This window comes from Anas platyrhynchos, chromosome 21, assembly GCF_047663525.1.
Source record: "Anas platyrhynchos isolate ZD024472 breed Pekin duck chromosome 21, IASCAAS_PekinDuck_T2T, whole genome shotgun sequence".
Lineage (NCBI taxonomy): Eukaryota > Metazoa > Chordata > Aves > Anseriformes > Anatidae > Anas > Anas platyrhynchos.
This window is the reverse complement of record NC_092607.1, coordinates 15,108,034-15,135,499: the sequence shown is the minus strand read 5'-3', so window position 1 is coordinate 15,135,499 and position 27,466 is coordinate 15,108,034. Positions and strand designations below refer to the sequence as shown.

The following is a 27,466-nucleotide window of genomic DNA, read 5'->3' as shown; positions in this document are numbered from 1 at the left end:
TTAGATTAAAATCTGTACTCCTCCATAAGGGCAGGTAATAAAAGCAGGCAGACCAGGGCAGGTGCTTGCATTGGACAGGAGACTTCAGAACTGCTCATCCTCCAAGGGGAAGGCAGCAGCCTTGGTACAAACAGTGACTGGGCACGAAGGACAGAGCCGTGCTATGTTTCATGCTAGAAATCTGCTTAGAGAATAGACATTCAGCGCAGATTTTGTTGGCAGTTGTTAAAATTGTGTAAAAAGGCAACAGATTTCTAGTTTTGTTTTCTCAGTGTCTGAAAGTGCTCGTATCAAATGGTTCCCACTTGGCTTTTGGACGCCACTTACACTGCTCAGCGTTAAGACAAATAAAAGAGCAGCAGGGAACTGATTCAGTTGTCCTGTAAAAGGGTAAAGCTCAGGTTCAGCTGAGGGAGAGATTATTTTCCTCCCGTATCAGAGGATGACGCTGATTTGTTTTCCTTCCTTGTGTTCTCAGATTGTTGTCTCTCTCGTAAACGGGCGCCCAGGAGCCATGAACTTCTCCTACTCTCCTCTCCTGCGGAATTTCACAAAAGCCACCAACATCAGACTGCGCTTCCTGCAGACAAACACGCTGCTTGGGCACCTGATGGGCAAAGCTTTAAGGGACCCTACAGTGACCAGGAGGGTAAGGCGCACTTTGATTCTTCTTGCTTGTGAGGAGGAAGTGTTTGAGGGGTCTGGGTGCCACCTCTAGGGAAAGGACATCCCTGGATGTTGCCCATTGGAAGGAATTTCCTTGGGCTCCCCATGCAGAAGGTCTCTGCAGTGGGTGCCACCACTGCTGTGGCTGGAGCTGGAGGCTGATTGGGAAGAGCTGATCTTAGCACCAACAGCATGAAACTGGGAACCACTTCCTGGTGTCCCACAGAGCTTTCTGGCTGTGTGAGACACCTGGTTTGTAGCTCATGGGCTCTGTTAGTGGTGGCAGGTCTCACCATAGGCAGATGTTGCACCCTATGATGTCAGGATTTCTTATACAAGGAAAGCATTCCAACATGTCATTTTATTGAATAAACTCCTGCTGAATCCTGAGTAGGAGAGTTGTGAAGCTTATTCATAAATATATTAATGGCCAACTTCTCTTGTGCTCTCCAGTATTACTACAGCATCAAAGATATCAGCATTGGAGGGCGCTGTGTCTGCCATGGCCATGCAGATGTCTGTGATGCCAAAGACCCCAACGACCCTTACAGGTATGTTTTTCAAAGTACCAGTTCTGTGTAAAAGCATTTTAATTGTTGTGCTATGAATGAAATACAGCAGTGTGACCTGAGTCCCATCCTGAGCTCGTAATTGTGCTGGTGTTGTTGCTCTTGGCTCTGTCCTGGGAACAAGCTAGAAAACAGTTCAGCCAAAGTAGCAGAAGTGAAAGATGTTTTGCCCATCTGTCTTTCGGACAGATGAGCTCCCTGGTGTGGTTTCCCTGTACGTGACTTTGCCATCCCCATGGGGACAGAGTGCTGGAGTGGGAAGGTGAGCACGCAGAGCCAATATTGTCGAACAAGGAGGTTTCTCATCAAAGCCCAGGGCTGTGTTCTGAACCCGTTCTTAGAAGACTCTTACTTCCCACATGGCTTCTTAAGATTTGGGGCAATGCTCTCGTACGTGGATGGTCTCCCAAGAACATAGAGACTGCAGTTCGGTTATACTCACAGAACCGTAGATAAGTTGTGTATGTAGCCAAACAAATACTCTTTGCAAAGAACAAGAGCATGCAAAACAGTTAAATTTTGGCTCATAGGACTCTTCCCATCCGCCTCAGCAATTTGAAATGCCAAAGAGCTTCTTCAAACCATGGAAGTGTTGCGTCTTAGCCATCTGTTTGCATCCTGAATGTTGCCTTTATGAAGGGGATGGGTAGATTCAGCTGGACGAGGGAAGCTTATATTACTTTCTCATAAGGATCATGTAGAGCTTTTGGATCTTCTAAAATAAAATTCCAGTGAGTCCCAGCCAAGATTAAAAGCTGCTAAGCGTTAAAACAAAGATGTATTGAAAAGCAAGTCTGCGTCAGTGTGCTTAACTCCCCGACAAAGGAAGGTTCATAAATATTTGAGTGCATGGTTCCTTGTTTTCGTTTTAGACTTCGGTGTTGCTGGATGCACTGTACACCCGTGTACCAGAGCAGAGTCATTTTTTAACATGGAAATGCCTTGACGTTGATGGCTCAGGGTTTTCCAGGAAGGGAGGGGAAATCGAGGGAGGAAAGAGATGTTGGGATCATTGTTCGATGCCACTTCTGCTGATGACTCGTGCTGCCTCCCGGAATTCATCTCCTCCACTCACATGTGAATGCATTTGGCATCTTCCCTCTAGGCCCCAAGCTGTTTCCTAAAGCTGCAGCACTTGTTAGCAAGCAGCTGTTGCATTTCACCCAGAGCAGATTGCACTTGCCTAGAGGAGAAGCCATCTCCTCCTTGGGTGCTTTGCACAGCCAGCACACAACATCTGTGAGGCCCTTGGGGATCCGTCAGGACAAAGAAGCTGGGCAAAGAGCTTCTCATGGCGTTACTGTACCCTGTTGGCAAGCCCAGAGAAGTCAGCGGAAATATGATACAGGGGCAGCATTTTGGTTGAGAAAACAAGTAATTGGTGAAGCCCTGCTATTTCTCCAAGGCTTCAGCAGCAGCTGTGTGCAGCCTTCCCACTGAGGCAGGCACTGCCGGGCCTCATCCCACTGCTCCCGTCCCGATACAGCACGGGGCCAGCACAGCAATACCTGCCCCAACCCCGCACAACCCAAGGCATCTCAGGGGCAGCTGGGGCTTGGAACACGCCGTCCCTTCGTGTCCTCGGCCTCAGCTGTCAGGACTGTGTCATTCGTCCAGAACCCCGAGTGGGAGGCGCAGGGTGTCTGCTGCACATGTCCTGCCTCCTCAGACGCCGACATGCCACGACGAAAGGGCAAGGAAATGCAAACAGAGGGAGGCAAGGAATGTGATTTGGCCCAGCCCTGTTAAAAATCCCAGTTATGTCTCAGCCTGTCTGGGAGGTCTCTGCCTCTCGTTTTAACTTCCCGCTCCAGCACATGCCCGCTTTTTGTTCCCGTTGCCCAGAAAGGCAGGATGAGCACTTTGATAGAAGTGAGGTGAGCTAGAAATGTTGGCAGAGATTTTAGGACATGATGGGGCATGTTCGTGAGCTGACTTCCTGGCCATAAATGATGATGTTTATCCAGCTTAGGAAAGTTTTTCTCAAGTGCCAAGTTACGGAGGCTGCACTTCCAGACACGGTATGTTGGCAGCACATCTGGCGTGAGCGTGTGTGTGTGCAAGGCCCTGTGCTGCAAGGGCAGATACAGCCCCCTTAAGGGTCTGTTGCACTTTTTACACCCATCTCTATTTACACTACAGTCAAACGGGCTGAATTTAGCATTGGAAGGTAAAGTTCTCCTGAGTGAAGGTGAGCACCAGCAGGATCAGGCACAGACCTTGCTCCTGGCAAACCCTGCGAGCAGAGATAAGCATCAGCAAGGACTCGGCATGTTGCAAACCGAGGGCCCGGGCAGGAGCCGTGTGTTGACACGCAGCTGCCGTGGATGTGAGCTCAGGAGGACCCTGCGAGCGCTCTGCTTCTGCCTGATAAGAGCTCCTGTTTCTGCACCTTCATTGCTCCATCACAGACAAACGATCAAGAGGAGAGACAACCAGAGAGAGGAGCTGCTGATTCTGTGCCCGATGCTGAAGATAACCAGCAAGGTGGTATTTAAAGACAGAGGCCTGGCTGCTCAGAAAGCAGATCTGTGGGAGGAAGTCAGGAATGCTTTCCCCTGCTGGATTTATCCTGACTGCTAGCTTGCTCTTTCCCATTCTGGAAGGGAAAGCACCCCGTGTGCTGGCACCTTTGTGCAGTCAGTGAGTCCCTTTGCCGGTGGCTCTCTCTCCCTCATATAATTGGGAACAGTTAGAGAAAGGGGCACTTTTTCCTGACCCTAGTGTGATGTTCTGGCCCAATCCAGATACAGCAGCACTTGTGTGCCACTCTCAGCTGTGACACACACACTCTCTGCAGACTGTTTACACGCAGTTGTTGAGCATCAGTTCGAGTGGGAAGGTTGTGGTTTTATGTTTACGGCTGGATGGCCAGGAAATACGTGTGCTATGTGAACGCAGCCGCTCCCTCTTCTCCCTTGTATATATTCAATCAATGAAACATGTAAATATTATAGCTTGTGAACGTTCGTCCATAATTCATTAGCAGCATGGACCCGACACAAGGTGCAGTAAAGCTGCCGTGATAGATGAGCTCTCTGAGAGGTCACTGCTAACTCTGTAGAGCAGAGTAAATAAATAGCTCCTTCTTCATCTGAAACATGCCTCTTACTCACTGAGGGCCATCTTTTCGCCTTCTGGGAACTGAACCAATGCCTTTCAAACATCTCAGATGTTAAAGAGCTGGGATGCGTGGCTGGAGCCATGTCCTCCTGCCAGGGAGATTAATACTGCTCAGCAGGTTTATAAGTTCCCTGACTCAGTGACCATCTTTTTCAACACGTATATATTTGGGGGTTAGTCTCCAGCTGCTGCCATGGAAAAAAAGCATCAGAAGATTTTGTTTCCTTGGAGGCATTGGGCAGTGGTCAGCCAGGTGAAAGAGGCCTGTGGGTGGTTTTGTTACAGAGATGTGGCCAATGTTTGCCTTACTCTGGGTCTCCCTCTTGGATCTCCAAAACATGGGAAGAACTAAGTTTGCAGTGGATGTTTTGGGGCTCATTTCTGCCACATAGACTCCAGCCAGCCCCTAAGGGATGTGGTTTCTTGCCTGGACTCTCCTGGCCATGGCTCATTCCAAAAATGTGGATAAGGACAGGGCGTGAGTGTGCAGAGAGACAACTGCAGCTGAGCATTTCATGGCATCTGCAAGGAGAGGGCTGCCCGTGGAGCTGGGAGCAGAGGTGGGAGCTGCCTCATCCTCTCTGGCTGAAACAAACTCCTGAACTTTCTCCCAGACTTTCATGTCATTCCATATTTCATTAAAATGAGTTCACTTGCCCCGTGCTGCCGCCTCTGCCTAGCTATTCACTGTACGCATGCCTGCAGGTCCCACATCTTCAAAATCTGTGTAGGTGGAAAACACAACACTCCCAACTCACTGCAGCCATTGGAGTGTGTCTGCACCTCTGTATTTCATCCGGAATCACTACTCCATTTGTGCCTGATGTTTTTTAAAAAATAGGTTTATTTTTAAACGCTGCTTTTGAATGGAAAAGCAGTGGAGGAGGGAGAGAAGGGGAGTGGCAGGCCAGCCCTGAGGGGAAATGAGTAATTGCACAGATAAAAGCTGGAACATGCTGTATTATCCATAAGTCTAATACAACAGAAAGCATTTGTTTTGGATGGGGATCGCCTTCTGCTAAGTGGAGGTTTTGGAGATGATGTCACTGCTGTTAATGAATCAGTGCCGTGGTTGAGCAGGGATGAGATCTGTCGGTCAACCGTCGAGATTTCTTGCCCGGCGCCTCGGGAGCCGCCTGTTTACCCAGCACAGCCCTGCCCGTGCTGGCTGGGGAAGCAGGAGGTGCATTACACGGGGAGCGTGGGCTGGCGTCTGCTAAAAGACTTCATTCATATTCCCTGGCCTTCCTCTCTGCAAGCACAGGTACACCTGGCGGAGCGGATGGGACGCGCATGGCCCCATCCCTCTCTGGCTCCGGGCTCGTTTATTCCTTCCACACCAATAAAAAAAAAAAAAGGAAACTCAGAAGTAAGAAAAATGCCTTAGAAGCCTTTTATCCAAAATATTTGCATTACCAAAACGTGGCTCGGCTGACCCTCGCTCCTCTCCCCCGCAGGCTGCAGTGCGACTGCCAGCACAACACCTGCGGAGGGTCCTGCGATCGCTGCTGCCCGGGCTTCAACCAGTTCCCGTGGAAGCCTGCCACTGCCGACAGCGCAAACGAATGCCAGCGTAAGTTGGAGCCGGGTTTTTCCTTCCTTTTCCCAGCTGTTCGCAGAGCACAGGTTGGCCGCGCTTCCCCAGCCCCTCGGCGTTGCAGCGCAGCGAAGTCTTTCGCCGAAATCGTGTGGTTTGTGGTGTGTAGCACTGGGTGCAGCGTAGATCAGCAGTGCTGCTGAGAGAGTTTACACGACGGTTAATTTTGTTTAGTCGAGGCTCACACAGGGAGGCCCACAAGGTCTGTACGGGGCTTTGATTCTGCTCACGCTCCAGTTCCTCCTCCATATCCAAGGGTTCACACAGGCAAGTCTCGTTGCTCAATTCTGTCTCCAAGATGAATTGCGTTTGGGTCTGTTTACATACAGGACATCTTTATTTGTCCGGAGAAACCTTTGGTAAACGCCGACACTGGAATTTATGCAGCACTGGGAATGCAGAGCACAGAGCACAGCTCCATTGCACGATCTCTTTTAAGTGCAGGGCAGCAAAGGACAGTTAGATCTTATTCTTGTGGGTTAGTAGAGACAGCAGGCTGAACTTTACAGCTCACCTCCATCCTGGGTGGGATAAAAGAAGCAAGAATGTTGCCCTCTAAGCCAGGCTACTTGAGGCCCCGAAGTTGGGTAATTTCTCTTTCTCGTCTCTACACGCCTGCACATATTTTTCTTCTGGTTTTGTGCCTGCCGTCATGTTTTTTTGTGTGTATTTTTTTTTTGTTCATTTTTAAACTAGACCTTGTGAAAGAGCTGCTTCTTCTGTGCTTTTGAACTGGAAGATCTGTGGAAGCTTGGGTGTTCCCCCAGATGCATTCAAGCGAGTTTCCTCATGGAAATGTAACCCATTCAATAGCAAACCCACAAGGAAGCGTTAATATCTTGGGATCCAGCTGGTGACAGAAGGACCTCCAAGGACTGATGACTTGGCTAAAATCTCTCTGTATTTTCAGCTTGCAACTGCAATGGCCACGCCTATGACTGCTATTACGACCCCGAGGTGGATCGCCACAAAGCCAGCAAGAGTCGTGAAGACAGATACGAAGGAGGAGGTGTCTGCATTGACTGCCAGGTAGGCCTGAGGGGCTCTGGTGGAAAAGGCTGTTGCAGATCCCTGTGTGTGTGTTTCTGCAGTCACACCTGGAGTTCAGTCCTGCTGGCAGCTCTGCCAACCCTTTTGCACTCCCTCTGTTACACTAATTAGGGTCTCTCCCTGGAAATCTGGTCTCTTTGCCATAGATGAAAGGAGTATGCAGCAGTAATGACACCAACACGCTTGGATCCCTCGCTGTCCCCTCGTGGTACCATTTTAGCTGTGCAATCTTGTTGGGAAGAAGCAGGTCACTTCCATCCTCCTAGCCCAAAGTGGTCAAGACATTTTTACCATCTGAAGCAAATAGAACGGGCTTGAGGTCAGATACGAACATGAAGCTCAGACTGGAGTTATGGGAGCATGCAGTTTGCAGGAAATGCTTTGTTTTCAAACCAGCATATGGAATTTTGAGCAAATTTAGGTCTATGTGCTGACACTCCCGAGTTGCTCCCTCTGGGCCCTTGAGCTGTTAGTAAATCTGGCAGATGAGCATGAATCCTGTCCTGCAGGCAGAGGAACTGATGCCCGTGTAACCCCCTGTCTTCCAGCATCACACCACTGGCATTAACTGTGAGAGGTGCATCCCAGGATACTACCGCTCCCCTGACCACCCGATCGACTCTCCCTACATTTGCTATCGTGAGTGATTTCCTCCGCAGGTTACAGACACCCTCCTGGACTTGGTGACACTGGGGAGGGTGGTTTGGGGATTGGCATGAGAGATTTTTCTGGCGTAAGGAGTCCAGCACCATGAGCAGTTGGGCCACGTGGGCAGTTCTTGCTGCAGCTGCCATTGTCCATGGAAGTGTGTGTGCACACACAGCCTGTATGTGTCTGCAGCACCCATGAAATCAGAAGTGGTGGTGTGTCCAAGGCTGGAGTGACCTAAAACTGTGTTGTCACCTCTGCTGTACCCCCACAGAAATCCAATCTTAGCTGCTGTCTCTGTGCCCTTTCAGCCAGTAGCTACAAACCACTGCTGGCTGTGCCTCTAAGCCAGACCCTCTCAAAATCACTCTTTTTTATTTCTGGAAGGAATTCGTATCAGATGGTGGGGGCTCTTGCAGAGATTCTGGGTCACAGCGATGCCCCTGCTGTGCTTGTGGCTGCCAAGGGTTTGATCAGTGATGGCCACTGCTGCTTGTCCCTCCCTGCAGGCTGTAACTGCGAATCTGACTTCACCGATGGCACCTGTGAGGACCTCACCGGCCGCTGTTACTGCAAGCCCAATTACACCGGGGAGCGCTGCGATGCCTGTGCCGAGGGATACCTCGACTTCCCCCACTGCTACCGTAAGTACAGCAAGCGAGGCCATGCCAGGTCTGGGACCTCACAGACCCAGCAGGCACAGAAATGGTCAAAGCTCTCTCTGTGGCTGCTCTTTAGATGTCCGTCCTTCACACCACGTTGGCAGTCCAGTCTCGGGAGTGGTTCCCACTGGCGTGGATGGAGCTGTGCTCGGCCTCAGTGGAGGCTGGAGCAGAGCAGAGCTGAACCCAACTCCCTGTAGTCAGTGGGAACTGCCCATCTGTCTAGAGTCTGACCGCTGACTTCTATGTTGGAGAGAGAAAGACATCTTTCCAGAGCCCGGGTCTGAAATGGCTGTAGTTGTTTTTTATATAGTGGGATGTCTGCACTTAGTTACGTGTTTCACATTCAGCCTGTTCAGTTTTGGGACCCTCAACCCATTGCTGTTCTGACAGGGTTTCTTTGAGTGTGTGCAATGACCTGTGCGGTGTCTCTTTCTCCAAATAGCTGTTCCAGCTTTCGCTTACAACGATACCGGAGAACAAGTGCTCCCTGCGGGACAGATAATAAGTAAGTACTGCAATTTTCCTTGCTGCTTTGGCAATCACACTGCAGTTATTGCTGTTATACCTCGCTGCCTAATGTTAGATCAGATCTTCAGCTTACTGGACTTGTACGTTATAAGGGACAGCCCTGAAACAGAATGGTTCTGAGAGAGGAGACAGCTGTAGGTGAAAGTAACTGTGGGTCCAGGCCAAGTGGGGATGTCCCCCTCTGTAAGGAACACCCTAAAACCATGGAGGGGCTGTGGCTGAGGTGGAACTCGAGCTGGGTTCTCCCAGATCTTAATCTTTGGGTTTTGGTACACACCTGTACCTGTGCCACACCTGCATTTTCTGCATTCTCTGTGTGGAGGAAGGCACAGTGGGTCCACGCTGACAGCCCTGCTGCACAAAGCCACAAGTGCACAAACTCCTGGGAAGCATCCACAGGCGGCTGCTCGCTCTGTGTTGCTTCCTGTGTTGTTTTCAGTGTTCACCTATGCCCTCATCCACACACCCCTCCAACTCCCTCCTGTCTGATGATCGCCCCTCTCAGTTGATCTCATCCTTTGTCTTTACTTGGTTTCTTTTCCCACGGAGTCCTCCTTTGTCTCATGCTCCCCAGCATGCTGGAGATAACCTTTTCCTTCCTTCTGATATTTTAAACTCCGTATCTTCCAGGCAGGTTTTTCTTTCCTGAGCTGGAACTTCTCATGTCCCTTCCCATTTCCCTGCCTCCCCCTTCCTCTGGTTCTTGGATGATTTCTGCACTTCCCTCCCCAGCCCGTCCCCCTGTGCTGCTGCAGGAGGCCGGGTTGGCTGAGAGCCTCAGCACTGCTGGCCCAGGGCACCAGCCTGCCCTGACAGCAAGAAGGGCTCAGATGCAGCTGAGCACAGAGTGGCCAGAGAAGAAGCCCAAACCCCACCCTGGTTAGCTGAAGTTTGGTTATTCATGCACAGCTCTTGGGCAGTGCTGCACCAAATCAGCCTCCTGGGCTTGTGCCGTCAGTGTTTGCCTGCCCTGTGCATTGCCCTGTTGCAGGCCAGCACCTTGCACCTTGCGTGATGCTGATATTTCCCAATCACCCTGCAACCCCCTGAGCCAGCCGTGCTGGTCAGCTGAGCAGGCTTTGGTTAAAACATTTGCATCTGATAGGAACGTTATTAGGGAGCAAACCTAAGTTAGGGGGCAAACCTAAGCTGTCACCTCTCACTGCAACCCCTTCCCTGACTTCTGGGGCACAGAGTTCAGCCGACAGCACTGTGTTGTTGCTTGTTGTGTCCCCCTGCAGACTGTGATTGCTACGCCGGTGGGACGGAAGGCAACGCCTGTCGCAAGGACCCTCGGGTGGGGATGTGCGTGTGCAAACCCAACTTCCAGGGGACACACTGCGACCAGTGCGCTCCAGGCCACTACGGACCCAGCTGCCAGCGTGAGTGACTTTGGGTTAGCGGCCTCAAGCCTCCCCCTGCTGGCCTTCCTCCCGGGGAGAAGCGTGCCTCTCCCCATCCTCGGGTTGTGCTGGGGAGGAGGAATTCTCCAGCCCTACTTCCAAGTGACAAATTCCCAGGACTTTTGCTGGTATTTTCCACCCAGCCCTAACCCTCCAGTGTCCATCCAGCCTCGGGGTGCTCTTGAGAAATTCCGTAGGGATGTGAGCTATGGGCTGGGCATGCTAACTGTCAGCCGTGTCCCCTGTGGTGTGTCCAGTGGCTGCATTTCCACCCCAAAAGAACAGGCAGCTTGGTTCCTTTCCTAGGAAGAAAAACCACTTAATTAACTAGTAACTGCTTAATTAACTAGTGTCCTTGTTGCTTTCCAGCCTGCCAGTGCTCCGGCCCCGGTCAGTACGATGGCACTTGTGACAGCGAGACAGGACAGTGTCTGTGTCGAACAGGATTTGAAGGGCACTCGTGCGATCAGTGCGCTCCCGGCTACTTCAACTACCCGCTGTGCCAGCGTGAGTATCTGTCCTTCCAGGGGCCTGGGGGGTGGTGTGCGTGTCTCTGCCCTGCAAATGGTCAGGGTGACAGCAGCAGTCTGCCTCTGCCAACTTTAGGGTTACAGCAGAGTCAGAGTCTTCTGGTAGAGTTTGAAGGAACACCAGAAGTGGTGTTGTGGGCATTTTGGAGAATGTGCAAAAATTTGCAGAGATAACAGTTTGAACGCTTAGGGCAGCACCTACATGCCCATTTGAGAACCTCATAAAAAGCCCCATTTTACCATGAGCTTTGTCCTGTACTCCCAGAGCAGAGCAGACGTTTTCTCTCTCTTGCAGTGTGCGGCTGCAGCGCTGTCGGGACGCTGCCGGGAGGCTGCGACTCCTCCGGGAGGTGTTTCTGCAGGCCTGAGTTTGCCGGGCCAAGGTGTGAGCAGTGCAGCGCTGGGCACCACTCCTACCCCCACTGCTACGGTAAGAGCACAGCGTTGAGGTGAAGAGGGGGGGGATGTCCACATGTCAGAGTGCTGCCGTGAAAGGCACGGGGTGCTTTGTCTCCTCAAAACACCTCTCGGGAGAGGAACAAGCTGGCTTCATGCCATCTGGGGTTTCCTCATGGCAGAGTGAGGTGATGTGTAGCTGAACGCAGAGGAGAGAAGCCATCCCAGCTCCCTGCTCAGCACCCATCAGCCGTGCATGTCGCATGAGCGTGCCTCAAATTTTGGTTATTCACGTGGGATGTTTTAATGAGGGTTAGCACTCAGTTCCTGCTGGCCTGTCACCTTCCAAAAAACACGCCTTTTCTCAGATGTTGGTGCTTCCCAAAATGAAAACCCATGTGATTTGCACTATGAATTTGGCAGGCTTGTTCTGCAGGTTATGGATCGTGCCAAAGCCTGGAGGACAAAGCTTTTTTTATCAGTCACACTTCCTTATCCCAACCCGTCTGTGACCTGGTGTCTCAGCTCCTGCCTTTTTGTCTCTCATTGGTGCATTAATCTACTAAACTGCTGAGGAACATTGAATTGGCTGTGAAAACCTCTCAGGGGCATTTTCCTGGTATGGCTATGTTTGTAAATTAAAGTATTCCCCATCTCTCTGGAGAATTAAGAAAATTCATTTCTGATGGAAGTATTCCCCGTCTCTCTGGGGAATTAAGAAATTAATTCATTTCTGATGGAAATAGCTACTTCCTGTGGGACTGAGCAGCAATTCAGAGCAGCAGTGGTTGGCCACAGCTCATGTGTTCCCTCAGACTACCGAGAGTCTTGCTCTTGCAGCCTGTTCCTGTGATTCCCGAGGTGCAGTGGACAACAACTGCAGCCCAGCTGGCCAGTGCCGATGCCAGGCGAATTTTGCAGGGCACACCTGCAGCCAGTGCGCCCTGGGCTTCTACGGCTACCCCAGCTGCACACGTGAGTAGCCACCCTTGGGAGAGGATCCTAGGGGAGGAGCTGCTGCTGTTGTTATTGAAATGGTTTTCTTGTCCATAATCCATGTCTAAGGGTTATAGATGAATACAGCTGGCTCTTGCAGCAGGGATCAGTTTTCCTGTGTACAGTTCACCTGGCTATCCACCTGATAGGTGTGCTTTATAATGGGTAAATATTGCCAAGGAGTGCTTCCCAGAGGCTGTGCAGTTTTGGCTCCCCCAGTTCATTCATAGTCACTAACAGCAGAAGCTTGGGTCTGCCTGCTTGGTTTGGAGATACAGCCCAGTCTGGATATATGGCCTCTGTACCAGGGAGCTCTGAAGAAGCAGACCTACAGTGTGAACTGGGGAGCAGCTGTGGGTTAGATTTCCTCTCTGGAACAAGTGTGTGCAGATGAACATAAAACTTGCTGAGTTGCATCTGTCTGTCCTGGGGTCTGAGAAGGCTGATGTTTTCCCAGCAGTTTCAAACCACGTGTTCAGATTATATTTTCGTGCCATGAGACATTCAGACGTGGCTCACAGGACACATTTGGGCTCTTCAGGGCTTGCTCCACCCTAGTTCATGCCAATGCACAGCAACTGTGCTGAAACCAGCTGGAGTACAGTTGCACAATAGACTGAACAATGCAGATCAGGATTTGGGGTTTCAAGTCAACCTCAAATTCAAGGTGGCATGGTGAGAGCCTCACAGCAGATTCCCTGGGTTCTGCATCATTCCTGCTGGTGCCAGGGCTGAGCGATGCCTGTGGCAGGTGCCTGCAGCCCCAGGAATTCTGGATAGCCTTCTGCAGCTCTGGGCAGTGTCCTCTATCCCTCCCCGTCGGCAGTCCGGCTGGAAGCCAGATGTACTCTTATGTCTCCCGGCAAGAATTTACTGCTCATTAAAAAATAATCTGTGATACAGTTTCCCTGAAGCAACAAAAGAGCATCATCACCCTCTTGCACCATACTAAATGTGGATGCCTGAGCCACGGCCAGCTGGCAGAGCGCTCCTAGCAAATGCTGATGCCGGCAGTATGCCTTTGAAGAGGCTGGAGACATGGATGAAATGGTCTCGCAGGAATTCAGTAGTCTTTTTTTTTTTTTTAATATCCTACAGCAATATCCAGATAGCAGAGCTGTAGAGGAGTCATGGCAAGGAAAGAGGAGAAGAACATGTTTTTGTTTGTTTGTTTTTAAATCTATAGCTTAATTAACAGTGTTTTGCTGTGCCAGGCCAGGGTGTCAGCTTAAAACCTCCCCCCTTGGCATCAGAGCAGGGATTTGAGGAGCTCCCAAGAGCTGCCCGACAGCTTGCTGACCTTTCATGTGATAGGGCCGCAGGATCTCTCCGTGCACTTGCAGCAGGCAGGTTGGGTTATACAGGAAGCTGCAGAGCCACTGCCCTGCCTTGCCCTCAGCTGCTGGCAGTGCCACGGCTGTGTCTGGTGCTGCAGACCTGCTGCCAGTCCTCAACAGCCCCAGGGCAGACACTGACGGCTGAACGCTGCTCTTAGGAGCCTAGACTTCTGTAGGGTCTGATCTTTCACTGGTTGCTGACCTTTTGGGGGTGAGATCATGCAGTTCCCTTTTCTTTAACCAGAACTCCCCCCACCACCAAAATAACACCTCACTATAGATGAAAGGCTGTGATAAAAATGTGAAAAGCATTGGGTTTTTTTTTGGTTTTTTTTGGTTTTTTTTTTTACTAAATCAAAGAACGAGTCTGTTATTTATAACCTGTGCTTTTGACTGCTTGGGTGAAGGTCAGGCAGACAAAAGAGGCTGCTGGTGGGAAGCCTTGAAGGCAGGAGCCTTTGTGCCCTGCAGGCCCAGCAGTTGCTTTCTCCTCTTTTGCAGCTTGCCAGTGCTCCAGGGAGGGCTCTCTGCACAGCACGTGTGACCAGGAAACAGGGCAGTGCAGCTGCCGGCCCAAAGTGACGGGACTGCGCTGCGATAGCTGCATGCCAGGCGCCTATGGATTTCCACACTGTGAAGGTAGCCCCCTTCGCCTCCCTGGGGCAGGGATTCTGCTCTGGGACGTGGTGTGGTGCTGGTAAATGGGCATGTCGCTCCCCAGCAGCGAAGAAATAACCACCTCGAGGAACAGCCGGGGTGTGAGCTGTCTCTTTATCAATCCCTCCTTGTGCCTCTCTTTTCTAGTGGGCTCCTGTAACCCTGCGGGGTTGATGACTGCAGATCCCTCACTGGCCCCGGTGAGTACCAAACGAACCTGCCAGCAGCTCGGGTCACTTTTTCACTTGATCCCCTTTTTCTCACTTTGGGACGAATCCTTCCTTAAGCACAGTGCTGAAAACAGCCATTGTCCTCTCAAGAGTAGCAGACACCACGTCCAGCCACTGTGCTGCAAGTCCTCACCTGCTCCTTTCTCCTCCTCCCTTTCTCCAGGGCTCCTGTGCGTGTCGGGCGTATGTTGAAGGCCCAGCTTGTGACAGATGCAAGCCCTTGTACTGGAACCTGACTCCGGAGAATCCCTACGGCTGCACGAGTAAGGAAATGGCACATGCCCAGCCTCAAAAAGCCCCTTCCGTGCTGTAATGGTGCAAGACCCACACCTAAGCCTGTGGGGATCATCATTGCTGGATAGATGTGATAGCTTTCCTTCCTTTTTCCCAGTGAGACACAGGTCAAAGGTAGAGGAGTCTGGGGAGGGGGAGAGGTGAGAGCCCAAATCTTTCTGCTTGGTACAGAACACAGGGCTCGTGCAGTGAGTTGTGCCACTCTCAGCCATCCCTGCAGACATTGCACACTTAGATTTTCATGGCCTGCTGTGCAGAAAAGTTGAATGTCTTCCACAGCTGTCTGCAACAGTAACTGCCCCAAAATGACAAGGGAGCCCTTGTGCAGTGCTACCCCCTGCTCGCCAAGTTCCCAGCTCCTCTTGTCCTAGTCAGGACAAGTCACCCGTCAGGCTTCTCCTCAGATGCTGATTGCTTTTCTTGGCTTTCTTGTTCATCTCCCCTTCTCCAGGCTGCAAGTGTGATACCAAGGGCACCATCAGCGGAATCGCAGAGTGCCAGCAGGTGAGTTTGTTCCTCTCTGCTTCTGGGCACCTCCCAGTCTGTGCTGTGCTGGGAACGTTTTGTCTCTGTCTCCAGCAGCTGCTGCTGGAGAAGCCTGTCCTGACGCTGAGCTCTCAAAGGTTGCACCACAATCTGTGCTTGCATGAGAACATAGGATTAAGACCTGTCATAAATTAGGCACCTAAATATTTCTGTGTCTGGCCCAGGATGCCTGGTTTTTTGTTTGCCTGCATTTTTGGGTAATTGCACTTATCTGGCCCACCCACGCACAGGAAGCATGAAACTCAAAGTGCTCCTCCAGTATCCCAGACTAGGACCCAAATAGCTGAGGGATGGCTCAGCCATGACGAGCAGCGGGAGGGAACAAGCTCTTCTTTCTGCCTGCTCTCTCTTAGGGTGATGGGCAGTGTTTCTGCAAACCGAACACCTGTGGCCAGTTCTGCTCAACGTGCAAGGATGGCTACTTCAGCATGGAGAATGCAAATTACTTCGGCTGCCAAGGTGAGTCCCCTTCTGGTGTGTCAGGTGAAGGGGGGAGGGCACAAAAGCTGGCCCTGAAACATGTGTCTGCACATCCCCCTTGACTGGTGGCCTCGGAGGAAAGGAGCAGGGCATGTCCCACCTCCTGCTTTTGAACAAACCATGGTCCAGAGCAGGTGTGGGATCTTGCTGTGTATCTGGAGACCCAACTGGGTAGATGCTAGTGGACTAAGGACAAATGTCCATCACGCTGGGGAACAAAAGGCCAGGAAAGCCCTCTGGGTGCTGCTTGCCTCAGAAACTGGTGTGCTGAACCATCGCTCACGTCCTTGCAGCTGCACCCCATCTTCCTCCTGCCGGGAGCAGGTGGACGTGGGGTTGGCTGCTCTCCATGGTGCCCATGGGAAGAGAGGAAGGAGGAGATCCGGCCGCTGTCGGCTGGCCCCACATGGTCCCGGAAGGGCTGGGAAGAGGGAGCGAGGCTGCTGCTGGCGGCAGGGCTGCGGCACCCGGCCGTGAAGGTTTGCAGACCTTGTTACTCCCGCAGCCGTCTGGAAATAGCTCGGCGCTGAGGTGGAAGAGGAGCTGGTCCAAGTGGGGCCGGGGCCAATATGAAAACGGATACAATGGAATAAAAATAGTGGCCCCAGCCTCCCCACCCGCTGGGGCGCGCCTTTGATTAGGGACCAGGAGCTCGTTAGCACGGGGGGAATGTAAACAGGCGCTTCCTGCCCACAGGCTGCCGCTGCGACGTTGGCGGGTCCCTGGGGCCATCCTGCGAGGAGCGGAGCGGAGCCTGTCGCTGCCGTCAGAGCACACGCGGCCCCACCTGCACTCAGTAAGCTGCTAGCACCTCAGGGTGCCCTCTCGTTCACTGCCTCGGGGCTGGTGGCCTCTGCCTTCACTGGGATGGGGACCTGACCATCCAGGCTGCTGCCACATCAGCCATGTGCCTGGCAGAGCTATCCTCCTGCCCGCAGGGGTGGCATGCAGAAGGGTCCGTCACTAACATCTAACACCTCAAAAGTCTCAAGGGAACATTGGTGAGCGGGTCAGGAGCCTTTCCTTCCAGATAACTAGGTAACGGTGCTCCTTCTCTTCCACAGACCTGCCCGGGACCATTATTTCCCTGACCTTCACCACCTGAAATTTGAGCTGGAGGAAGGGACCACGCCAGCCGGCCGGGCCGTGCGCTTTGGCTACAACCCCCTGGAGTTTGAGGGGTTCAGCTGGCGAGGATACGCGCAGATGTCCTCCATCCAGGTACGCCTGCTGCCTCCGGCCCAGCCCAGCTCCCCCTGCAGAGGATGTAGCTGGTGGAGAGCTGACGTGCTTTTGGCACACATCTTTTACCCCAAGTGCTTCTCAAACCCCCAAAGTCACATGACAGCCAACATAAACAGCACAGGGAATATATATAGCCTGTTTGTGCAGATATTTCCTGTAGTGCTAGGGACAGCATAGACTGATGAGGGGAAAGATCCTAAATTGGGAGTCCCCTGACATCCTAATCCGGTTAGATAAAGGTGGTAGCTTGGTGATTACTTACAGGGATGTCTGTAAACACTGTATCTGGGTTTCCTTGTGGCTATTCCATCTGACTCTGCTCTTTCCTGCATCTCTCTGCATAACCTTCTCTCCCTTTTCCAAAAATAAATTAGATCCTTCTTTGCTGCCATGTCTGGCTTGGATCTCTTGTTACTGGTCTGCCTCTGCTCTTGCTGATAGATGGTTTGCCATAATGATGGTTTACACTAACCGGGAGTTGTCTGAGCCCCACAGATGAAGCTATTTCATTTGTTGACCTTTCTTTTATTTTTTTTTTCTTGGGTGGATTCTTCTTCTGCATGGCACCTGCAGAAGCGTCACCTGTGTGCGTGTTTGGGGATGGGGTGCAGGGCAGTGATTCTCTGACAGTCTTGTCCCATGTAAGATGTTCCTTATTCTGGTGCATTTACTTTCAGTTTTCTTGGCTTTTTACATGCTTAAGTGAAATAACAGAAGGGACAAAAATATGAGCCATTTCCCGTTGAATTTGTACATAAGAGCTAGGCAACAAACTGCTGTAGGCTGCCTTGAGAAAACCCTAGCCTTAAGGTTTAAGTATGAAGCTCATGCTCAAGCTCGTAACTTTGTTTTGCATCCAGCATTGGCAATGAGATAGAAATAGGCTTTGGCAGAAGGTCAAGCTCATGGCTTTCTGCTGGCAGGTCTCTCCTGTAGTTTGCTCTTTGCAAGGTCCTTCCAGTTTGCTCTCCAGTGGGAAGCAGGTGTGTAACTGGAGCTTCAGGGAGTCTCCCCAGACATAGCCCCTGCTTCACTCTTTAGGAAGAAGGGTATTTAAGCAGGTGCTTAGATCTCTTTAAAACGAGTAGGATGAAGCATCTACTTAGCTGGTACCTTCCCAAACAGTGTCCAGACAGGCGGAGGGCTGACACGTCCCTCAGTGGCACATTCCCTTGGCACCACTAGTTTGTAGCGCTGCGGGTTTCTGGGGATGAGGCACCAGCTCCATTTGTAGCCTTCTCTGTAGGCATCTGGGCAGAGACCTGTAAGCACAGGAGCTTCAGGGTTTGGTCCCTGCTAGCTGGTTATGTCACAAAGCCCAGAAGCAATGCACAGATCAGAAAAACAACTTCTTAAAACCTCTCCTCTGGCACGGCGTGTGCCACAGGATAGCCGAATGACCCCACTGTGCCAGAGAATCTTCCCTGTGGGGTTGGAGCCTCTCCACCCAACTCCTGAAAGCAGTTTGTTCCCTCCGTGGGTGGCCCTGGAAGGGACAGCGTGGCAAGGCAGGGCCGATGTGCTTGTCTTCTCCTTGCACTGTGGCATGTCGCTTTGGGAGCAGTGAGCCGAGCGGCTGCGCTTAGGCTGGTGGCTGTCGGCGGTGGAGGTAATTGAAGGTGTGCTCTGCTTCTCTCCCCTTTCTCTCTCCACCAGCCCAAGGTAGTGGTGACCCTCAATGTGACTTCCCCCGACCTCTTCCGCCTCGTCTTCCGCTACGTCAGCCGGGGGCCCGCCAGTGTGGAAGGGAGGGTCTCGGTCGTTGAGGAAGGAAAGTTTAATGTTTGTGACAACTGTAAGTGCATTTTTCGCTTCTAGCCTAACTCAGAGCATCCCACACTGCGACACTACTCCTCCGCCCCCTTCTCCTGTCCCAGGTGTGCCCATCCCAAGTGTGCCCATCCCAAGCGTCCCCATCCCAGACGGCCGGCCAGTGCTGTGCCCTGGGGTAGCAAGGGAGGGGGAAGCGAGGCAGGCAGGCAGGCAGGCAGGCAGGCGGGTCAGGCTCTCCCGCAGCGTGGGTGAGCGGCCAGGAGCTGGCCTCCCAGTGACGTGTGCCCCATGTGCTTTTTTGCTTTTTGCAGAATAAAATCAGAGTCACTGTAGACGTGAAGGAGGCAGAGCTCTATCTGTTCCATGTCATCCTGAGGTATATTAATTCAGGAGGGGCCACTGTGTATGGCAAAATTACAGCTTATCAGCCACGAAGGAGAGGTAAGGATCCCAGACTGCCCTGCTCCCCTGCACCATCGCCACCTCCTCCCCATCCCAGGCAACCTTCTGCATCATCCTTTCCAGAAGACACTTCCATACGGCTTTATCCCATTAGTCCTGCCTTGCCAACTCAAAGGCTGATTTCAGCCTGCAGCCCCCCTTATTTAACAAAGCAGTGGCAGGCTGGTCCCAGTCCTGGGGCTGTGCATTGAGGACTGTTACCAGCCAGGCTGTTGTTGGATAAGGCTGCTGTACAGCTAGGTGCAGTCTCTCCAGCAAGGGTCAGAATCGCCTCAGTGCCCCAGGCAGAACTGAGCTGAGTTTCCACAAAACCAGAACAGGCCCAATGCTGGGAGCTGGATCCAAACTTTGGCTGCTGGGCATGGTTTTAATTCACAGATGCCCTCATGTGGCAGGCCTGTCCTCGCCTTGTGCTTCTCTCAAGCCAGGCTGCTGACTTTGCAGAGTGCAAGCTTTGGAAGTGGCTTGGAATTGCATGTGTTATACAGGCTATGCACTCAGGTGGTTAGTTTCTTACCAAGGCATGAGCTGCTGGAGAGGAAGACGAGACACCAAAAGATGGCTGAACAAGCCTAGAGACCTGGGAATCGATTATTCTGGGAATCAGTGTGAGCAAGATTGCATGGGGACAGAGCTGAAGCCATGCAAGTACCTTAGGGCACAGCTGGCTGATTATTTTTACCACTTTAACAACTCTGCATTGACATTGTCCTCCTGTACAAAGCTGTTGACATCAGCTAACTAATGTATCAGTGTGAAGTTCTGTCCTCTGTCTTAAATTGACATAGAAGATGTTTTGCCTTTGATATCATATGCAAGGTTTGAAATGCCAAGATATTATTTTTCTACCTTTTTTTGAGGGAAAAAAGAAAAAAAAAAAGCTGGTTATTTTTATAGCCATAATACACAGCAGAAAGCCCAGAGAAGCATGAGCCACACTCATGCTTCAGGATCTGACCAAAGGTCTGGAAGTATTTAATCTTTTCTATCCAGCAGCAGAGCTCATTTGCCTTATGATGGGTTTCCCTCTTTGCTCAAAGGCAACACTTGGTTTTTGTAGTGTTGAAGGCAAACTGCCTGACCAATACAGCAGCAATGGGATCTAGGAGGGCAGCTTCCTTGGTAGGCCAAACTGGCTCCAGAAACACTGCCTGGGTAGAATGGGCTTCTGATGGTAAAGGACAAGTGACTTGGAAAGAAACTGAAAGGACAGATTGAACCATTCTCTCCCTGCTTGAAGAAGATAAGTGAGAAGATGTGGCTTGCAAACAGGGAAGCCTTTTCCAGGTATATAATCTACTGCCCAATTTGTCCTGCCCCGCCTCCACAAACCCTCTCAGTTTGAGTTGTGCATCCAGTCAAAGGGATGTCACACTTCAGCTGCTCAGGAAATCTGCCCCGTTGCCTGTTGAGGGAAATCTCTTCATTCCTTGCGTCCTCACCTTTGCTTCCCATCTGAGAAAGTGAGGGCTTGGCCTCAGCCAGTGCCAGGCGTGTTGCAGACCTAGCACACAGAAGAGGCTGCCTTACCCCAGCAGCAGCACAAGTCCTTGCTGTAGCTTCTGACCCTCTGCACTATGCCTTGATGCCCATGTACAATACTAGGGTTGTCAGTGTGACATTCTGCACTTCTTCATCTCATCTGCTCCCCATGCAGCCACACTCAGTGAATCCTTCTTAATCGTGTGCTTCAAAACCCTCCTGAGACTGTAAACAGGCAGGCAGTCTGCTCCTAGGTGCTGTTTTCATTTTTGCATCCAAAGTTAATGAATTCAAAGGTTACAGAAATGTGTCAGCTGAGCCATGGAGCTGTTGAACTGCAAAAGGATCAGGACTAAAATCTCTTCTGTCCTGTCAGTTAAAATCAATGTCTAAATCTCAGGCACAGAGAGTTTATTGCTGGCAAGAAAGGAGCACAGACTGAGGGGCTGAGAGTTTGCCAGAAGGCAGGTATCTTGCCCGTGGAGCTGGGGTGAGAATACCCCTAAGGAAAAGTGTACCTGGGCAATTCTTTTTGTCTGTCTCAGAATAAATTCTTCACAGAGGACTTCCTTCTCTAGCAGCCAAACTGCTCTTTGGAATGCAGTACTCTGTGCTTTGCAGTCCAGGGAGGCAGAGCACACTGTGAGAGCCGTGGATTATCATCAAGGATTGCAGAGATCATTTTTTTTCTCCCATTCAGCTACTGAGTAGATTTAGAGTGGATGCATCTGTTACGGGTTGGTGTGGGATTGTGGTGTCTCTGCTACAGCAGCACCAAAAGAGCAGCATCCCAGGACTCCCTGCTGCATTACAGAGCCGCTCCCCTCAGCATAACCTCTGATTTGCAGCCCCAGGCTTCCCATCTCCTCCCCGATGCCTTCACAGCCTCTTGTCCCTCCCACTCCAGGTACAGAGCAGACCAAGCAGATTGTCTTTGCACCCAGCACAGAGCCAGCCTTTGTCACCGTCCCCCAGAACAGCTTTGGGGAGCCATTCGTACTCAACCCCAACACCTGGTCTCTGGTTGTTGAAGCAGAGGGTGTGCTGCTGGTAAGGAGCAGTCCCTGCACTCCATCCACCACGGGGAGCTTCAGCAGCTCCCCGGGGGCAGGTGTCCCAAATAGAACTAACTCTCCTATTTCTCCTCCTAGGACTATCTGGTTTTGCTGCCCAGCTCATACTATGAAGCTCCAATCCTGCAGCTAAAGGTCACGGAGCCATGTACATACCAGCCAGCCCCAGAACAAGCTACCCAGAAGTAAGAGTCCCCACATCTTTGTGCTGTGTGAGATCTACTCTCTAGCTCCTCTTGGCATAAGGTCAAGAAATACACACAGTCCACGTTCTGCGAGGGTCTGAATGCAGTAAAACTGCTTTGTGGAGTACTTGCCATGGTTGATAACATCTTGCCATGATTGATAAGACCATAGCCCCCTTGCTGTGCTGGAATGTGTTCCCAGTGCCCAGGACCTCTCTGTCCATGTTGGCAGGAAGGCTGCTTGGATTCTGGACATTAGTTGTCCCCTCCACTAGTTGCAGTGATCATCAGTATAAAGAACATTGCAAGTGGAGAAGCTTTTTGTTGTTACTGCCCTTGGTGGCCCTATAATACACACTGTCTTGCTCCACACTACCCCGAGATGCTCCTTTGGGTGCTGGAGCCCTCATGTTGGACCAAAGCCTTCTTCAGACCTTGCTGGGATCCTGTCACACGGGTGCTCTTAACTCTTACAACTTTGATCTAACAGCAGTACTTCCCAAATTCTTTCTCAATGCTTTTAGCTGCCTCTTGTATAAGTACCTGTCTGTGGACGGCTTCCCTGCGGTGTCCGGGGCGGACGCGGTGTGCAGGCTGGATAACCGCTTACCCAGAGGGTGTCCCACGGAGCAGCTCACGCTTTTCCATCCCTGGATGGCGACGTGCAGCGGCAACGATGTGAGTAGCACTTCTGTTCCACTCCTTGCACAAGTACTGTGGTCACTTTATCCCCTCAGTCTCTCCTTGTACCCCCAGAGTGTTCCCTGAGAGTCTACAGCTTGCAGGTAGCAGAGTGATGATACTCTGCAGCCAAAACAACACAGAAAGACAAACCTCAAGGTGTAAATCTGGAACAAATCTCTCTGAGCAAACAAGCAGCACGCACCTTTGAATATGGGTTGTCCTGTCCTGATTCACTGAGCAGTAACTGCTCCATGGGGACAGGGGGAGATCGATTTGAGGAGTAAAGCTGTGAACACCTTTGGAATCGGCATCACTTGAAATACCACAAATGAGTGCTGTGACATATCTCCTCCCATGAGAGGTGCAAACTCCAGCTTGTGCATGGGCTGTGCAGAGGAGGCTGGCTTGCAGCACAGGCACCCTGCATGCACTCGCTGTGGGGAGTGGGCCAGGAGACCCCCCTTCAATTGTCTCTCTGTTCTCCAGGTGGAAGTGCAGTTGTCGCTGCCTATTGCTCAGCCCGGACAATATGTGCTGCTGGTGGAGTACGCCAACACCAACGCTTTGCAGACAGTCGGCGTTGCTGTCAGCTCACCACACCTGGCCATGCAGCAGGGCACCTTCACCTTCTACCCGTGTGTCTACAGGTATGGGCAGCTCTGAGGCAGAGAAGGGTTTTGATCTTCCTGTGACGTGGTGAGGACAGACTCCCTCAGTCGAGGTTTTTCTGCTTTATCACATAAACAAAGAATGCTGCAGCTTTGTGTATCTAAGCTGTGTACCTCCAAACTCAGCCTAGCTGGACGCAGTTTTAGTGACTGGTGTCCCTAGGAACTACATGGTACCCCTGGAATACTACCTGTGCCGGTGTAATCCTGTAGTACCTCTGCCAAGAGATGTATTGCTCCCCTTTACAGCTGGGTATGTTGTTAGGGGCCCTGATTTAGGGAACAGCCTACAGTGGGTTTATTGGAGTTGATGGTGCAGGTCAAACCCTGTCCCTTACAATAGAAGTGTCTGATTTCAGACTGCAACCTTTGCAATACGAAACAAATGTCTGGGCTGTCCTTGGGAAACTTCACTCTTATGACTTGCCAGAAAAGGCATCAAAAAAGATTTACAGGGACTTTGTATAAATGCCTTCAGGACATATAGCTGGCAAGACAAGAAATAGATTGTGACCCTGCTCAAGGCTGGCCTCAAAATCTGTGTTTGTCTCCCAGTTTCCTTTGTCGAGGGATTGCTGTAGATTCCCAGAGCCGCTTGGCAACTTTTGAACTTACCTCGGAGGCCACAATTCGGTTCATCGCTGATCTGGCTGACTTCTTCCTGGTAAGACTCCCTGCAAGGGCAGCTCTGTTTGCAGGTTGCAAGGAGGAGAGGCAGGAGCAGCACCTAGTCCGTGGAAGGGCTTTCTGCTCCTAACTGGGCTGGATACTAGATCTCCATCTGAGTCATGAGCAGTCCAAGGTGGAGAGTGTGCTCAGCAGTGTTGTGAAATAGATCATGAGACGTGGGTTTGGGAGAACATGGTCAGAAGAAGCTGCTCTTTGCAGAGGAAGCTCTGAGCAATGTGACAGTGCCTCTTCCCATTTTTACCTGGAGGCATTCGTGGTTGCTTAGCTGAGGATAGAAGCCCATAAATACATGGAGCTCCTAAACACCTTAGGGCTTGTACCAGGGAAGGAGGGGCAGTAAGCAGGGGTGCAGCCTGCTGTGCATTAGCCAACGTGTCTGACAAGGGGGGTGTTCAGTATGCTAAAGGTGGACTCCAAAGCTGCTGTGGAGTCACGGTGGCAAAGGCTGTTGTGTAACCAAGTGTCTCTCTTTCTCATGCCCTACAGCACAAGGTGTACCTCGTACCCGCTGCTCAGTTCACCATGGAGTTTGTCGAGCCAAAGGTGCATTGCATCAGCGTCCATGGCACGTTCTCATCCAACAGGTAACAGAATCCCTCGGGATTTTAGTGTGAATGTGGCTATTCTCAAAAGCCCTCTTAAATTCTTGCCACTGGAGAAAGAAATCTCTGGTGTAGGAGGCTGCAGTGAAGCTCCTCACCCATGGCCACCAAGCAGGCAGTGATGGAGCAAAGACTGGAAGTCAGGCAGCTGCTCCTTTCCCTAAACACCACGTTGCTTCCTGGGGCAGATCCTCAGCTGTCATCATGAACAGGCTTTCTTGTGCTTGCTCACATATGGCAAGGGACACTCACTATATCCAAATTCTTAATGCTGCCCTAAATAAATATTTGCACATGAATTAGCCTTTGCAAAATTTTTGTTCTTCCTGCTGAGCATGTGTCCCAGAGCTCCAGGTTCCAGTAGAAAGTTCTCCCTCCGCAGGCATCCTTCATAATCCTAAGGGTGTTATAGGGTGTGCTTATCCTGCCAGGATCAGCAAAGCCTCTCTCCTAACATCCCATCTTCTTCTTTTGCAGCAGTTCCTGCATTCCCTCAAGGTTTATGAAGCTTTCCCAGTCAATCATTTTGGAGGGGGGGCAGGCTCTGCCCATTGCCTCTGATGTTCCCCTGGCTCAGGCAGTCCATGTGGTTCCAGCCGGGGTCCCGCTGGAGCCTGCACCTCGGCCTCCCACAGCTGTGGACCCCACTGCAAAACTCATCCTCCTGCAACAGCCCCAGGTAGCAGCATGGGCGTGGGGTGGGTGTCATGGTGGTGCTGTAACACTGGACAGCTGGGGCATGGAACAGTTTTCATTCTTTATTCGGTAGCTTTAACAATTTAGCAGTTAGTCTTTTCCGAATTTAATCAGGACTTTAAACTTGTCCCTGAACCTGTAATTCCCATGGGCTCTCCTGTCTTACCTCCCTCCTGCCCTGCTTGTTTTTTTGGACTCCCAGCTGTGCAGGTGGTACTGTTAGAAAGGGGAGTGAGGAGGAAAGGGAGGCTGATTCACCAAATGTCTGACTGTTACCTGACAGTTGTGCAGTAGGAGCACAAGTCTGTGCACTAATAAATGAAAAACAAGCAGGCGTAAGTGTGGGCATCAGATTTAATTTTATTTATTTATTTATTGTCTCTCTGTTCTCGTGTTTGGGGCCAGGATGCTGTTGTGTTCAACAGCCGGATTCAGAACCTGGGACGCTACGCCTTCATCCTGCACTACTACCAGCCCAACCACCCCACCTTCCCTGTGGAAGTGTTAATCAACGGGGGGCGCATCTGGCAAGGTGAGATGAGCAGAGCCCTGGGGAAAGCTGTTGATAGGCAGCAGCTCTGTAAGAGGGGCTCCAGAAAGTTTTCTTGCTAGAGAATAACTGGGTTCTCTGAGGAATGTAAGCATGAAGACTGACTCTCAGCTCTTTCAGACTGGGAGGGTGTGGTGAGGTCTGCAAGGGAAATGCGAGACCAAGAGGTCTGTTGCTTTTTCAGGTCAGACCAATGCGACCTTCTGTCCCCATGGCTATGGGTGCCGGAGCCTGGTAGTTTCTGAGGACCAGATTATCCTGGACGTTACTGATAATGATCTGACTGTGGTGGTTCGAGTGCCAGAGGGCAAGCAGCTGTGGTTGGTGAGTCTAACTCTGGGAAGCTCCTTGGCATGCTGGACCAGGCTCCGGCAGGGCTTGGGGATTTTTGCATCTGTGTCACCATAAGAATGTTTCCCACCATCCTCAGTTTCTGAACTACCTCTGAAAGTTGCAATCTCCAGTGCTAGTGGCGTAGAATTGAGGGCAGGATTCACATCTGTCCAGCTCAGCTCAGTCTCACCCGTCTTGTCCTTGCTGCAGGATTACATCCTTGTGGTGCCAGAAGACAGCTACAGCTCTCAGTACCTGCAGGAGGAACCCCTGGACAAGTCCTATGACTTCATCAGCAGCTGTGGCATTAACAGCTTCTACATCAAGTGAGGCTTTGGGTGGCTGCTCTGCTGTACGAGGGCTGCATGCTCCACAGAAAGCAACAGCCTTTTCCCTTTGCAGACACTGTGCGTGGCAGGGGAGGGCTCTGGTTAATGCTTTCCTTACCTACTGACCAAACCCGTGGGTGTTTGGGGGATCTCAGTGTCACAGGGCTCTCCATCCCACCAGTTCGGTGTCTCTGTGGGACATCCTGATGGATTTTGGGGTGGTGGGAAGGTTGGGAGGGCATGCCAGAGTGACTCCTCCTGCCTTTCCCTGCAGTCCCAGCACATCGTCAAGGTTTTGCCGCGACTCTGCCATCTCCCTGTCCCTCTTCTACAACAACGGGGCGCAGCCCTGCCAGTGCCATGAGGCCGGGGCACGGGGCAGCCAGTGTGAGCCCTTTGGCGGGCAGTGTCCCTGCAAGTCCAACGTCATCGGGCGAGAGTGCTCCCGCTGTGCCACCGGCTACTGGGGCTTCCCCAACTGCAGGCGTAAGTCGTCCTGTCTCCTGCTCTGGCCGTTTTGTCTTTGGCTGCCTGGGTCTTGCCCTCATAAACACAGCTTCTTTCTGCCTCTTCCAGCCTGTGACTGTGGGACACGTCTCTGTGACGAAGTGACGGGGCAATGCATCTGCCCTCCGCACACCCTGAAGCCGGAATGCGTTGTCTGTGAGCCCCAGACCTTTGGCTGCCACCCCCTCATCGGGTGCGAGGACTGCAATTGCTCTCGGCAGGGCGTGCAGGAGCTGACAGAGCCAGGCTGCGATGTGGACAGCGGGCAGTGCAGGTGAGGGAGCCCTGTCCCTGCCCAGGGCACACCTGGCAGCTTCTCCAGTCCCTGGGGGAGTAACTGGACCTGTTGGCAGGCTGCAGGGAGGAAACAGGCAGGATGGGGAAGTCCTTGTCAGCACTGTGTCCCTGCCAGCACGGATGAAGCTCTAAAAAATCCAACTGATCCTCACACAGCAGCGTGAGGCTGAGGTTT

The 27,466-nt window shown here is 51.7% G+C and overlaps 1 protein-coding gene across 4 annotated transcripts in view; it reads left to right on the top strand.

Moving 5' to 3' along the window:
• The window catches only part of LAMA5 (laminin subunit alpha 5), an 84,838-nt gene that overhangs the window by 38,010 nt on the left and 19,362 nt on the right, over positions 1 to 27,466 (top strand). For 2 of the 4 annotated variants that reach the window (XM_072026569.1, XM_038166493.2), the window contains exons 5-35: positions 479 to 649; positions 1,120 to 1,217; positions 5,816 to 5,931; positions 6,866 to 6,984; positions 7,554 to 7,644; positions 8,163 to 8,297; positions 8,761 to 8,823; positions 10,088 to 10,228; positions 10,619 to 10,756; positions 11,075 to 11,209; positions 12,016 to 12,150; positions 14,010 to 14,147; positions 14,313 to 14,365; positions 14,559 to 14,658; positions 15,141 to 15,193; positions 15,589 to 15,694; positions 16,412 to 16,511; positions 16,780 to 16,936; positions 18,617 to 18,755; positions 21,585 to 21,727; positions 21,829 to 21,935; positions 22,460 to 22,613; positions 23,106 to 23,266; positions 23,843 to 23,951; positions 24,464 to 24,561; positions 25,057 to 25,258; positions 25,681 to 25,807; positions 26,010 to 26,149; positions 26,369 to 26,484; positions 26,762 to 26,973; positions 27,064 to 27,268. In XM_072026569.1, the coding sequence (XP_071882670.1) occupies positions 479 to 649; positions 1,120 to 1,217; positions 5,816 to 5,931; positions 6,866 to 6,984; positions 7,554 to 7,644; positions 8,163 to 8,297; positions 8,761 to 8,823; positions 10,088 to 10,228; positions 10,619 to 10,756; positions 11,075 to 11,209; positions 12,016 to 12,150; positions 14,010 to 14,147; positions 14,313 to 14,365; positions 14,559 to 14,658; positions 15,141 to 15,193; positions 15,589 to 15,694; positions 16,412 to 16,511; positions 16,780 to 16,936; positions 18,617 to 18,755; positions 21,585 to 21,727; positions 21,829 to 21,935; positions 22,460 to 22,613; positions 23,106 to 23,266; positions 23,843 to 23,951; positions 24,464 to 24,561; positions 25,057 to 25,258; positions 25,681 to 25,807; positions 26,010 to 26,149; positions 26,369 to 26,484; positions 26,762 to 26,973; positions 27,064 to 27,268 (3,962 nt within the window). Of the gene's footprint in view, positions 1 to 478; positions 650 to 1,119; positions 1,218 to 5,815; positions 5,932 to 6,865; positions 6,985 to 7,553; positions 7,645 to 8,162; positions 8,298 to 8,760; positions 8,824 to 10,087; positions 10,229 to 10,618; positions 10,757 to 11,074; positions 11,210 to 12,015; positions 12,151 to 14,009; positions 14,148 to 14,312; positions 14,366 to 14,558; positions 14,659 to 15,140; positions 15,194 to 15,588; positions 15,695 to 16,411; positions 16,512 to 16,779; positions 16,937 to 18,616; positions 18,756 to 19,044; positions 19,175 to 21,584; positions 21,728 to 21,828; positions 21,936 to 22,459; positions 22,614 to 23,105; positions 23,267 to 23,842; positions 23,952 to 24,463; positions 24,562 to 25,056; positions 25,259 to 25,680; positions 25,808 to 26,009; positions 26,150 to 26,368; positions 26,485 to 26,761; positions 26,974 to 27,063; positions 27,269 to 27,466 lie in introns of all 4 variants that reach the window. The other 2 variants (XM_072026570.1, XM_072026568.1) reach the window with 2 other exon arrangements.